Source organism: Balaenoptera musculus, chromosome 9 (assembly GCF_009873245.2).
Source record: "Balaenoptera musculus isolate JJ_BM4_2016_0621 chromosome 9, mBalMus1.pri.v3, whole genome shotgun sequence".
NCBI lineage: Eukaryota > Metazoa > Chordata > Mammalia > Artiodactyla > Balaenopteridae > Balaenoptera > Balaenoptera musculus.
The window spans coordinates 98,222,519-98,237,310 of NC_045793.1; the positions used below are offsets into that span (position 1 = coordinate 98,222,519).

A 14,792-nucleotide genomic window follows, 5' to 3' on the forward strand; every position below is an offset into this window, starting at 1 on the left:
TGCAGCTAATGTCAGCTCCACCCTTCCAGGTGCTCGGGGCAACACATTTTGAGAGGGAGAAAAAAAATGAAGTTACATTTAAAATTCAAAATATTAAAGATGTATTTATTACTAAATATAGTTGTCACTAAAATACTATAATAAAAACTGAAGGGGTTTCCCTGGTGGCGCAGTGGTTGAGGGTCTGCCTGCCGGTGCAGGGGACACGAGTTCGAACCCTGGTCTGGGGGGGGTCCCACATACCGCAGAGCGACTGGGCCCGTGAGCCACAACTACTGAGCCTGCGCGTCTGGAGCCTGTGCTCCGCAGCGGGAGAGGCCGCGATAGTGAGAGGCCCGCGCACCGCGATGAAGAGTGGTCCCCGCTCGCCACAACTAGAGAAAGCCCTAGCACAGAAGCGAAGACCCAACACAGCCAAGAATAAATAAATAAATAAATTTATAAAACAAAAAAACAAAACTGAAGAGTCTATATTCCTAGAAAATCCAAGAAAATGAACAGAGAAACTATTAGAAAACAGAGAATTCAGTATCGGTGTACAGGGCTTATTGAATAAAAACATTAAAATTCTACAGAGAACATAAAACAAGACTTGAATAAATAAAATATACCCTTGTTCTTAGACAGAAAGACTCAATAATGTAAAGCTGTCATTTCTCTCTAATTCAAAACATAAATTTAATGTATTCCAAATGAAAATTTCAACAGAATTTTCACATGGAAAAATTTTCCAGAAAAGTCTGGGGGCAAGGGATTAAACACTAGTCCCACCAAGTATTAAAATGTATCATAATGAAGCTATGGTAAATAAAACAGCTTGGTACCGGCAAACAAATAGAACAAATGGTTTAGTATCTATGAATAAATGGAATAGAAAAGGAAAGAAACACACAGAAACATACACAGAGCCAATCAGAACCCAACATATGTCACAGTGAATGGCATTTCAAATAAAACCAATGAAGCAAAGGTAAGAGCAGCCAAGAAATGGGTTAGGGCTGCCGGCTGGCACCTGGGGTGGGTCAGGTACCCACCATCAGACAGCCTGGCAGTGAGAGAACAAACTGGTACAATCTCTCTGGGGCCACTTCAGCAACATCCATCAAAATTACACACTTCATACCCTTTGACCCAGTAATTCCTGTTCTGGGAAGTCGTCCAACAGATATCCATACACATGTTCCAAGAAACACATACAGCACAGTCACTGCAGCATCATTTGTGCCCGCAGTAGATTGGAAACAACCTAATGACGCTGCCTGTGGAGACTCACTAAATAATGACGCTACATCCACAGGGTAGAACTCTGAGGGAGTCGAGAGAAAGGCTGTAGTCAAGTCTGACTCTTGGCTACAGGCAGAGTCACCTGGAAAGCTTCTGAAAATCCTGACACAGGGTCGCACCTGGGCCAGTTACACCTGATCTCCAGGGGCAGGCCCAGGAATCAGCATCTTAAAGCCCCACAGCTGTGAGGACAGTGACAACGCACACCAGGAAAAACGGCACCTGGCACCAGGGAGACTGCGTCCTTGTTAGCTGCCTGTCAGCCGCTCGGGGATGTAACTACAAGTCCACACACAGCATACCGTATACAACAGAGAAAATACACATAAACGAATACAAAAAATAAAAAGTTGATAAAACAGAAAACTTTTACAAAAGTACGGACAATGGCTGCCTCTAGGGAGAATTCACTTTCATTACACAGGCTTATAACTTTCAAAAGTATTGACCCTAAATCCAACTGCCAATTTACTATACCACGCAACAGTCAGAGAGTGGGAAACAACATACCAACAACTTGATTTTTTTCTTAACAAATAAATTTTGAGAGAATAAAAGCAAGAGAAACAGAGAGTCAGCTACAAAGTGATATGTGGTTGGAGCCTTATTATAGATTTAAACTTTTTTTTTTAAATTATAACATTATGAGAAAACTGGAAGTTTAAACACTGGTTGAAAACATTTACAGATGAAATGATGAGGTAGAATTTGCTTCTGAATAACACAGGAGGGGGAGAAGTGGCCGGGTGTACTTCACAGGGTTGGCAGTGAGTACACGCGGATTCACTGCATTCTTCTGTTACTTACCTTTGTATTTAAATTCAACCTAATACATTTTCCACAAGGTGCATATACTTTTTTTTTTCAATAGGAAAAAGAAAAAAAAAGCTAGCATAAAAAGTTATACTTCTTTAGTGACACAGAAAAATATTCAATTAGAAACTGGTTGTGTTAGTTTTGAAAAGTATCTCTTAGATAGTTCTGGTAATAGTTCCTTTTTCTTAACAATAGCAAAGCGAACATACCCATGTCTGGGCCTCTAAGCGCACTGGGAACTGCTTCAATTCCCCATGACTCTGGCCCTCCCTTCTAACTATGATTTCAAGCAAAGCACTTCACCACTGTTCATCTCCATTTCTCCATCTGTTAAAAGGAAGCAGACTGGGCTCTGGCATCTGGAAGTACACATTTCCCAGAGGGAAGAGTACCCTGGGGGAGTCTCACTGGCCCCCTCCTCCCGCCCACAAACATGCTCACTCTATGCTCACTCTCACAGGCTAGGACGCCAGGTCATTTTTACCATCCGGCTTCAGTATCCAACCAACTCAACATGAGTCATTGCTGTAAGATATACAGGCCAACCTCTTCTAAAAATGAAGCCTATAAGCTAGAAATGAATTGCAAAATGAAAACAAAAACACAATGCTTCTAGAGGAAAAAAATACTTCTAACAAACAACCTATATCAGGTCTTCCTCATCTGTGATTTAAATCAAATCCCTGAGGCCACTTACACCTGAGGTTCCTTAGAGAAGGGGCAGTTTCAGGGTGAATTGGGTGAAAGAACAGCTTCTATACCAGATGAGACTGAAAACAGACCCTGAGGCAGGCAGGCCCAGCAGAGCCCCAGTGGGGGAAAGCCGGCAGACATCCCTGGACTGCTGGCTTTCTGTTTACTATTCTCTTGAGTGCATGATTACAGCCAACAACCTCATCTGAGCAAAAGAACCTCTTGGGCACAAAACACTCAACAGTGTACAACATGAATTCAAAATCAGCAAAAGGGATGCAGGAAATGCTCAGCATACAATGTTCAGCAAAACAGAAGCCACAGTGTAAGACAATTTTATAAGCATACTTTGTGTGTGTGTGTGTGTTCAAACACACCCACGCACACGTTTATATGCATAGAAAAAACTGTAGAAATATCCCAGAAAGTTAATAGGGAGTGGTAGGATGTTTTCTCTTGTTTACACACTTATCTTTATTTTCCAAATAGTCTACACTGAGCATTATGAGGAAGAAAAACAGTTTGTTCTTGTTTAAGTTAAGAAAAGCAATACTGAGAACAGCTCGTACCTACTTGAGGGCTCACTATGCGCCAGGAATCCTGCTCACCAGGTCTTACACACTGACCTCAGTCAATCTTCACCATAAGCCGACAGGGTGGGTATTTGGGGTAGCATTCCGGTATGTCCACGTGACTCTATCAAAGGGCCTCCTGCAATGGGCACCTGAAAAAGCAGGGACCAACAAAGGAAGGACCCCATTTAGAGACAAACCCAGGAAGCCAGCTCTCAGGCAGCATGACTGCACACAGAAAGGATGCCCCAGCAGAGAGCAGCGCCCTTCTGCTCTTGTGACAGCCCGCCTAAGGGACATCTAAGCCACAGACGTCACGAGACACGGGTGAGCAGAACCGAAGGAGAGGCACTAAGGAATGAACTCAGCACGCATCGGATGCTCACCTAACACACAGCTGGGAGCTGCGAGGGGCTGAGTAAGTCTCTGCCCCAAAAGTGAAAGATGTAAGAACCAGCCATAAACAGATGTAAGATGAAACCCAGGCTCAGAGGAGGCGTGGTTACCTGTGGCGGGCAGCAGAGGGACAGAGGTGCTGCAAGGCCTTGCTGCGTGGACAAGAGCACTGAAGAACGTGAACAGTGCTGCGCTTGGGGCAGATGAACCAGGCACGATGAAGACGAAGCATCTGCTGAGGATACTATTAGAAATCTGAAACTTCTCTTCCAAACTACACCAACCCTTTCCCAAGATGGATCCCTGTAACAGCTGGACACAAAGGCCATGCCACCCAAAATAAAAGAAAGCACTGAGCAGCTTTCTAACACACCCTTGTTCTAAGAGGATTTCACCAGATGGGTCAACACATCAAGTAGTTCCATGACACCCCCTTCTCACGAGGCCCTGCTGCCTGCTTCCCTGTGCAGGACAGAGGGGTAGCTCGGGAGGGACTCAGGGCATGTACCACCATTCAACACTGACAGCGCAGGAGCGGCCCTCTGTATCCACAGTTCCACATCCACGATTCAACCAACCACAGACTCTGCAGTATTGTAGTGTTTACTACTGAAAAAAGTCCATGTATAGGTGGATCTGTGCAGTTCAAGGTTGTGTTGTTCAAGGGCCAACTGTAATTTACTCTCAGTGCTTTCTTTCCTTTTTCTTCTTTTTAAAGAATTCTGTTTGTGATTTATAAGGGCAAAAGCCAGAGGTAGCACAGCCTTTTGTACATTTTTGTCAGCATCCCAGCACAAGCAAATGCAGTTATCACTGTTTTGCCTACAGCGACACCTGCAGATTGAGAGGGAAACTGCAGGACCTATGGCCACCGAAGTGGGACCAGACACAGAGATGGAACCCAAGAGGCAAACCCCACCAACAGCTCTGAGAGGTGCCCGACTTAGTGATTAGGACGTTGATGCTGTTGGTTTTGCGTCCCTCTCTCCTTCCACAGCACTAGTAATGTCATCAGCATTTCTGAAAGCTTCCCAGCTCCCTAGAAGTCCTTTGAGCACAGATCACTGGGTCAAGTACAATATAAACACTGGGGCTCTAAGCAGCACTTTTTACAGTGTCTTCACTATGGACAACTCATAAACTGTGAAGCTCCTTTGCAGAGCACGTGCACTTTCTCAAAGCTATCTTGTACGGACAAGGAAATTTTTGTGTACCCAAATTCTCTCATCTCTAAGGAATAAAACTGGGCACTTTAAGCACCAGGGTGGCGGCATGTGGCTTTATGTGTAAAAATCTGTACTTTAGGGCTTCCCTGGTGGCGCAGTGGTTGAGAGTCTGCCTGCCAATGCGGGGGACACGGGTTCGAGCCCTGGTCTGGGAAGATCCCACATGCCGCGGAGCAACTGGGCCCGTGAGCCACAATTACTGAGCCTGCGCGTCTGGAGCCTGTGCTCCGCAACAAGAGAGGCTGCGATAGTGAGAAGCCCGCGCACCGCGATGAAGAGTGGCCCCCACTTGCCGCAACTAGAGAAAGCCCTCGCACAGAAACGAAGACCCAACACAGCCATAAGTAAATAAATAAATAAATAAAAATTTTTTAAAAAAATCTGTACTTTATTTTATGCGTAAATGAAAATGTACACTGCAAAAACTTTAACCCATGGTTGGCAGGGCCTAGGCTGGGGACAGGGGGTTGACTCCAAAGTGTGATTTGCCTGTAGACTGAGAGAAGTTGCCATCACCACTACCTAATACTGGGCAGAACCACCAGCAAATGGGTAGCAAGCAGGAGTAATCAGAAATCAGCAATGTCAGACCCAGATTCTAGGTATGTAACTGGTTTTTGGACAGGGTGCCCCACAAAGGCAGTGCTTCTGTGTGGTCACCTAAAGAATAACTATCTTAAGTTATTTAACTAACAGAACCCCCAGATCTACAGTTTATAGGATAAGCAATTCTGGGCACTGACTGGAAGGACTTGGGGGGCCACAAAAGCTACAACAAGGACAAGGATGGCTTTCATGTTCCATTTCAGATCTGCCACAACACAGCCTTTCAGATGGAACTAGAGAGATGTGGACCACAATTTCTTGTTTTGTTCATAGAAAACCAGTGAATACCTGAAGGCTGAGAAGGTTCAGTCCACGGAAGCGTTGAGCCTGCAGCACCAAACTAAGGTTTCCTGGAACACACTCAAGTCTTCAGTCTATACTTACACCAGGTTAGGACTCGCAAAACTAACGCTGATACTAACCTGGAACACAACTCATTGGTCCAAGAATAAAAAATAGGGTCTCTACAAGACAACAAGGCAGCTATTCTAATCTATTACTCAGGAATTAAAAACAAATCCCCTCTTTTAATAGAGTTCTTAGAAATCATAAAAAGAATGCAAAAAAATTAGTAAAGCAAAGTATATAGTTCATAGTAGAAAAATTAGAAAATACAGTAAGGGGCAACGACGGCAATGAAAAACACTCACAGTTCCACCACTATTCATAATGTATTTCCTTCTGGGCTTTTTCTCTGCATGTACACTTAACCCCCCTTGAACAACAGGGGGTTAGGGGCACCGACCCTCCATGCAGTCGAACTTGGACTTTGAGACTCTGCAGTCTTGCCCCAACCCATCTCCACAAAATTTATTTTCCCCCTACTCCGCATTTTATGTCACTCCAAGTTGTTCACTTTGCTTCATTAACTAGGAACTACATTCAAAGAGTCCCCAAAACAGGTTAGAGGGAGAGTGCAAGGAGAGGGAAGAACAGAAGGGAAGTTTAGTCAGAGAAGGGCCAAGGGGGAGAGGCAACCAGGAGAGGGCAGGGAATAGTCCTACCAAAGAGGAAAGAGAGCAGATTCGCCTAAAGACAGAGCAGGCCAGGAGCAGCATGCCGTCTTTCAGACACTGCCACAGCTCATACACAAGGAGGTTTCAGCTCTGCTCACCCAAACAGGGGCAGGGAAGCACCAGGAAGCAGAATTCCTGAAAAGTGAGGACGAGTACAGCACAGGGCTTGATCTAAGCCCTACCACTCATTAGCTGCATGACCCTTGGCTCATTCAATATTCACAACAGCCTCTGAGGGAGGTGCTGTTATTATCACCTCCACTTTACAAAGGAGAAAACTGAGACACAGAAAGGTGACGCAGCTTGCCCAAGGTAATACATTTACTAAGTGGCAGGCTCTGAGGGGACTCTGGGTCCGCAGTCCCCCATTCCAGACAACCTCTTTGGGTGTACGTTAGACCAAGAGGACTGTGGGCCCATGTCCCAGCAGTTGCTCCTGCAGGGAAAAAACAGAGTCAAGACACACAGACAGGCAGGTCTCATGGGAAAGCATAACTCTATGAGCCCAGTGCTCTAACTCTGGTCTAGCTCTTAACTGGCTGTTTGACTGTGGGCAGATTATTACCTTACCCTATAGAGAGAAAAAGGAAGAATACTGAAACCAGTTGACCTCCCATCCTACACACTGTAAGGCAGTTTGCAAACATGAAGAGCTAACTAAATGCTGAAATAGAGTCAGTGTGTTACCAAGTAAGACCCACTTAGGGACAAACCCAACCACCAGATGTCAAGCAAGAAAGAAGCCACCTCTGACATAAAACTAGCGATGTTTCCTTAGGTCAGTCTCCCAAGGCAAAAGAAACAAAAGCAAAATAAACAAATAGGACGCAATCAAACTTATAAGCTTTATCAGAGCAAAGGAAACCATAAACAAAATGAAAAGACAACCTAAGGAAGGGGAGAAAATATTTGCAAACAATGCAACCAACAAGGGCCTAATTCCCAAAATATACAAATAACTCACACAACTCAATAATAAAAAAACAAATAACCCAAATGAAAAATGGGCAGAAGACCTATATAGACATTTCTCCAAAGAAGACATACAGATGGCCAATAGACACGTGAAAAGATGCTCAAATTGCTAATTGTTAGAGAAATGCAAATCAAAACTACAACGAGGTATCACTTCACACAGGTCAGAATGGCCATCATTAAAAAACTCTACAAATAACAAATGCTGGAGAAGGTGTGGAGGAAAGGGACCCTCTTGCACTGTTGGTGGGAATGTAAACTGGTGCAGCCACTATGAAGAACAGTATGGAGGTTCCTTAAACAACTGAAAATAGAGTTACCACATGATCCAGCAATACCACTCCTGGGCATATACCCGGAGAAAACTCTAATCTGAAAAGATATATGCACCCCAGTGTTCACTGCAGCACTATTTACAATAGGCAAGACATGGAAGCAACCTAAGTGTCCATCAACAGATGAATGGATGAAGATGTGAGATACACACACACACACACACACACACACACACAATGGAATACTACTCAGCCATAAAAAAGAACGAAATAATGCCATTTGCAGCAACATGGACGGACCTAGAGATTATCATACTAAGTAAGCCAGAGAAAAACAAATATCATATGATAACACTTATACATGGAATCTTAAAAAAAAAAAAAAAAGAAGATACAAATGAACTTATATACAAAACAGAAACAGACCTACAGACACAGAAAACAAACTTATGGTTACCAAAGGGGAAAGGGAGGTGGGGATAAGTTAGGAGTTTGGGATTACCAGATACACACTGCTATGTATAAAATAGATACCCAACAAGGCCCTACTGTATAGCACAGGGAGCTATATTCAATATCTTGTAATAAACCATGATGAAAAAAAGAAAAGAAAGAAGCCACAAAGTAGAAATTCTTACTTGGGAAGAGCTGGTGGTCTCCTCGGGACTTCAGCAGCGCCAGCATCTGTTCCTGGTGGCTCTGCCTCCCCGGAGCGGTGGGCCACTTCCTGCTCGGCACCCTGCGGGCCGGGAGGCTCCTGAGGCCCGCCCGAGTCTGCGGTGGAGTCCACCTCCACCTCCTGAACCGGGGCTGGGACCGGCTCCCGCTCAGCCGTGGCCGCTGCCACAGCCGTGGCCGCCTCCTCTTCCTTCCGCCTGACCTTCTCCTCCAGCTCCTTCCTCCTCTTTTCATCATCCTGACGGGCCATGCGGTCAAAGGTTTTGAATACCTAAAAGCAAACAGCAATCCTGCAATCAGTTCATCCGCCCAGTACTGTACCACACATTCTGCAGAAATACAGCAAAATCTGGTAAATAAAGAATGAAAAAGCAGTAGACTAAAAAAAATGTTCCCACTGGCAAAATGGAAATGCACTTCAACTTCACCAAATGCCGCTAGGAAAACAATCTTTAAAGGGGAGTTCCAAAATCAATGAAAGTGAAACCTTTACAAGCCAAGGCTCAAAATATTTACACGCCTATGAGGTCAATTTTCAAGTCTAAATGATGCATAACTAAATGGTCTCACCTGTCATTACTTTTATAGCCCCCGAGAGCCTTGTTCGAAATGCAAAGAACACGCTGTCCTGGTACTGAGAGCTGTAAAGGCACCAACAACTCAGACGAAAGAAGAGAAGATGGGAATTAGTTGAATTTCAATCCACAAAATACAAGCCGGCTCACTGGACTGCTGCTATCTTCCCACACTGCACGGGCTGAGGGAAGGTGTGGGTCTTAGCCTGGGAATTCAACAAACATCCATGATGTGCCTACAATGTGCAAGGGGCACCAAAAATCAAAATGACAGCTCCCAACCTCGAAGAACTCTATTTTCTGGTGTGTGGATCAGTCATTAATCTTTTCTGGGCCACAGTCACACCCACAAGAGTGCTGGGACTCTCCATCCAAAATGTGCACAAGAAAATGGCATTTTGTATGCACCATTCGAGGGCGCACATAACCCTGAAGTGCAGCCAGGACAGACCCAGACGTGACAACTCTGACAGGAAGAGGCTGTGACGAATACACGTGATGCCATCAGAATGAGGGTGCAAATGAGCATTTCCAGTGAAAGAGAGCTAAGGAAGTTTCTTGGAAGAAGGCGCTCTGCCTCAGACCTTGAATGAAAGGCACACCTTCCAGAGGGAATGACAGGAGGAAATGTCACAGCTCCAAGAGGCAGGGTCACCAAGAAATATATCCTATGGTATCTCCTCCCGGAGGCAGGAAAGCTGGGAGATCCACCTTGAAAAGTGGGTGGGAGAAGACACTTACATTCAATCCAGCAACCTCGCTCCGTGGTATTTACCCAAAGGAGTTGAAAACATGTCCACCCAAAAACCTGTACACGGATTGTGTATAGCAACTTTATTCATAATTGCCAAAACTTGGAAGCAACCACGATATCCTTCAGCAGGTGAATGGATAAACAAACTGTGGTACATCCAGACAATGGAATATGATTCTGTGATGAAAGAAATGAGCTATTAAGCCATGAAAAAACATGGAAGAACCTTAAATGCATATCAGTAAAAGAAACCAATCTGAAAAGGCTACACAGTGTATGATTCCAACTATATGACACTGTGGAAAAGGCAAAATTTTACAGACAATAAAAAGACCAGTGGTTGCCAGAGGTTGGGGGGAGGGAGGTTGGAGGGAGCAGGTAGAGCTCACAGGATTTTTTTAGGGCAGTGAAAATACTTTGTGTGGTACCATAATGAGGACTACATGCCATCACACATTTGTCCAAACCCCATAAAATGAACAGTAAGAGTGAACCCTGAAGTAAACTGTGGGTTTAGGTGACTATGATATGTCAATGTAAGTCCATCAACTGTAAGAAATGCACCACTCTGGTGGCAGCTGTTGGTATAGGGGACGCTGGGGGAGGGGGGGGTGGGCAGGGGGGACATAAGAAATCTCTGTACCTTCTCTTCGATTTCGCTCTGAACCTAAAACTACTCTAAAAAAATAGTCTTAATAAAATAAAAATGTCTTAAGGTGTGTAGGACTGTTTCCAAAGGGCTAGAATGCAGACACGTGCTAAATAACTGCTGCGTGCACTGGGCAGGAAGACAGAACCAAAGAAGTTACTAACTATGTCAATGTTTTTACAGACATTCTCTCAAAACCCTCGTGAAAATGCTGTGAGGAAGGCACTGACATTTCAAAGATAATGGAAAACTAAGCTCGGAGAGGGTAACCTGCCCAAGGTCCTGCCAGTGAAAGAAGAAAGTAAAAAATTATACAGGAAACACACCAAACACTGAAAGGAGATGTAGGCAGAGGAAGGTAAGTAAAACCCTAAGGCTAAAAACTGGAAACAATATCTCTCTCTACTTCTTCAGAGAACCTGAACCCTGACTCACTCCTCTTGTTCTCACGTCAATGACACCGGACACCAGACCCGTTGCCCTCAGAGCCATTCATCCTCCTGACGCCCCACATCTTCATCTTAACTCCAGAAAAGAATCAACAGCAAGGGATCTCTCCAAACGCCGGGAGCCTCCCTCGGACCCTGGGCCTCACGTTCCTCGCTGCACTGCGGCGCCCACCGCCCCTGCTTACTCAGCACCCTGCCTGCCCCCTGGCTTCACCTCTCACGTCGCCACTGACCTCAGCACTCATTCAGAATCCCGGACTGCGGAGCTGGAAGAGATGTCCCTGACCTCCAATCAACCTTCTCAACTGACAGAGAGGAGAGTGATTCTCCCAAGATTTCCCAGCAAGCTCAGAACAGATAGAGCCAGCTTTCCTGACTCTCATGGGGGGGACTTCTAAGCTTGCCAAACTGGACTCCAGAATAAACACAGAGGACCCACTGATACGAATGAAACGTCATTCAAAATTATTGTTTTCTTAAAACATCCTAGTAAATCATGGAGTAGAATACAATTTCTATATGCATCTTTCCTGCTGAGGGTCCTGCAAGCTGTACATTCAGACTGTGCAAGCCCTAAGAATTAGGAGGAAAAGTCTGAGAAGGCTTAAACCTCACCAACAGCCCATACCCCAGAATATCAAGGGAGAACTTTTGGGTTCCAGAACAGAGTACCCCAATACTCCCATCCAAACCCTCTTTGCCTGAGTTCTGAGGAGACCCCCAAGCACCCCACTGCCAAATGCCTCTGTGGATAAAAGAACAGCTCCCCAGGATTTACCCTGATCTACCCAACCAAAATAGCCAGGGAATATCTGCTCTTTTAAAGTTCCTTGGGCAATACTGATGATTCAGAACCACTTTCAAAAAACACTACACCCCTCCTAACTATCTGCTGGAAACTGTCCCCCTTGGTTTCCCTGAAACTTACTGCCCTGCCCACTTCCCTCCATCCCCCTCCCGCTCACCTCCATCCCCCTCCCACTCACACAGCCTCTTCCTTCTCCCATCCCTTCTCTGGGATCCTTCCCCAAAGGGCTATCCTCCACCTTCAGTTCCTCTCCTTCAAACCACTCAGATTCCTCTACCTTCCTTAAAATCCAGCCCCACAATTCAACAGCCTGTGGGCAGGGACTTCTGCCTGCCATCTCCAACTCAACTAAGCTTCTTCCCCTAAACTCAGGTGACAGTTCAGTGAATGCATTATCATTATTACAGTGCCCAGGTTTGAAACCCTGGGTCACCTCTGGCCCATCCCAACCCTCTCTCTGCCCTGCTCTCCACCCCCACTTTATTAAACTGTTCACCAAATCTTAACCTTAAGGGTGTCTGAAGCATAGTAGGTGTCTTACATGAATTACCTCTGTCAGTTACCTGTAAAACAAGGGAAAAGACCAACCTTTTAGGTTGTGTTAGAAATAAATAACATCCTAGAATGTAAAATACATAACAACTGGTACATACTAGGTGCTCAGTAAATGTTCCTTTCTCCTTTACATCTTTTCTGCAAAAGATCACCCTAGACAAAAGTGTTCCCACCCTACAATGGATTGGTTAAATAACAGAACAGAAAGATCTGGAATCCGAAAAATGAAGTTTTGAGTTCCAGCTCTATGATGAGTTTGATCAAATCACCTAACCTTGCTGAACTGGCACCCTCATCTGCCACATAAAACTCAACCTTATCTATTTCACAGTCTTCCATGAAAGCATTAATTTGACATAAGGGCCTCCTAAAAACCATCTCTGACACACAGCTCTCTGATCACTCAGATGGCACTTAACAACTACAAGGATGAGGAACAGCCTTAAGTTTTGAAATTGAATACCACCCTCACTCCTCATTTGACCATATTATCTTTGGTAGTTAAACATTTTAAACTTCTGTTTCTTCATGCAGGCACTGAGGAAAATAATACCTGACCAACTTGCAGCTTGTAGCAAGTCTTCAGGAGATGAACATTTGAAATCACTTCATAAACTGTGAAACGCTACAGAACCGTGGGAGGTTATCACCAGCATTTCTACCTTCTCAGGTTCCCAGAAACAGGCTCAATGCTTGACTGAGTACCTTCTTTCAATCCCATCAAAGTCCCACCTCTTCGAGTAGCACTGACATATATACACTACCAAATGTAAAATAGATAGCTAGTGGGAAGCAGCTGCATAGCACAGGGAGATCAGCTCAGTGTTTTGTGACCACCTAGAGGGGTGGGACAGGGAAGGTGGGAGGGAGACGCAAGAGGGAAGAGATATGGGGATGTATGTATACGTATAGCTGATTCACTTTGTTATACAGCAGAAACTAACATAACATTGTAAAGCAATTATACTCCAATAAAGATGTTTGAAAAAAAAAAAAAGTCCCACCTCCTCTATAAAACTTTTCCCCATTTCCAAACCATCATTTCTATTCCTTTCCTTCCAATGGGCTCTGTCACATAATTGGCCTTGCATAGTTCTCTGTTACTGTATTTTACCTCCTTAACTAGAGCATAAGTATCCCAAGGAGAGAGACCATTATTTAACCATCTGCATTACCAGTGTATCTCCAATGCTTCTGGCAGCTGAGAGTATAAATACACTCAGTACATAAACTCTTGGTTATTACATTCCAAGTACCCCGTCAACGTCACTGAATAAGTATTAACAGCACCTCAAACACACAATAAACTTAACCTGGGATGTACAGATATATATTCAAGTGTAAACTTATTAAGTACTACTATGACTGTCTTTGACCTGAAAAGTCACACTTCGAACAGGGGGACCACACCCATCAATCACAGTCTCCCTTCCACGTCCAGTCGTCGCAGTTCTGGGGTGTGCAGGTGTCCGTGCTGCCGCCCGTTCCCCCGTCTAGCCTGCACTATTTTCATTCTCTGACTGGCAGGCCCTGGCACCTCGAAGGGTTACACGTTGCGGGAGCTGACCCTGGCCCTGAGCGTCGATGTACTACTACTTCCGATATCCAAGTGCACCCGGTCGGACCAGGCTGCTCGAGAGCCAGCCCGTCTCGCACGGAAGGAGTAAACTGATACCCCAAGAGCATGTCTGCTGAAGCCGCGGCCCCAGTAGGCTGGTCCGGGGCAGCGCCAGAGGATGAACTGAGGCCGGCAGCGGACGGAGCGGCGGGCTCGCAGGGGTGTGGGCTCCCGGAGAGTCGGGGGCTACGGGGGCGCGCTCGCGGCGGTCGGGGTCGGGGCTCCCACGGCCTCCCCCCACGGCCTTCCCCCACCTCCTCCACCTCCCCCCACCCCGAGCTTCCCGCCGGCCGCGCATTACCTGCAGCACCAGAGCCTGCGCGGCCCCCGGCGGGAAGCCCATGCGGTCCGACGGGTGGCGCAGCAGGCGGTAGAAGTCCGTCTTGCGGTAGAGGAAGCCGAAGAGCACACGCAGAAAGTCCTGAACGTTGCCCACGTGCTGCAGGATGCCCAACAGGGCCTGATCGTACAGCTCCGCCGCCCCGGGCTCCATGGCGTCGCCGGCCGGAGGGAAGCTCACTCACTGCGGGCGCGGCCCGGACACCGGCCTGAGGCCACTTCCGGTGCGCTGCGGTAACGGCTCCGGCAGCCAGCGCGCCCGTGAAACTTCCGGTCCGCGCTCGTTCGCCCCCGCGGTAGGGCTTGGCTGGGCTGCGTTTGAGCCGACTTGACTCGGGCCCCGCCCCCACCACCCCCTGGCTTCCCGAGCGGTCTGGCTGAGGAGGGGACGTGGGCCCAGAAATGCAAGAAGGCCCGGAGCTGCGGGACTGAGGGCGCCTAGTGGCCATGCTGGCAACGGACGGAAGAGGTGTAGCGCGGACAAGTGTTACGTGCGCCTCGCTGTTGT

The 14,792-nt window shown here is 46.3% G+C and overlaps 1 protein-coding gene across 3 annotated transcripts in view; it reads right to left on the reverse strand.

Annotated features, from left to right (window-relative positions):
- Nucleotides 1-14,562, reverse strand: part of NUDCD3 (NudC domain containing 3) — an 81,698-nt gene extending 67,136 nt beyond the window's left edge. The window contains exons 1-2 of one of the 3 annotated variants that reach the window (XM_036862896.1): nucleotides 14,247-14,562; nucleotides 8,498-8,808 (exon numbers count right to left, since the gene is read on the reverse strand). In XM_036862896.1, the coding sequence (XP_036718791.1) occupies nucleotides 8,498-8,808; nucleotides 14,247-14,438 (503 nt within the window). In that variant the 5' untranslated portion in view covers nucleotides 14,439-14,562. The remainder of the gene's footprint in view (nucleotides 1-8,497; nucleotides 8,809-14,246) is intronic. The other 2 variants (XM_036862895.1, XM_036862894.1) reach the window with 2 other exon arrangements.
- Between the last annotated feature and the right edge of the window lie 230 nt (nucleotides 14,563-14,792).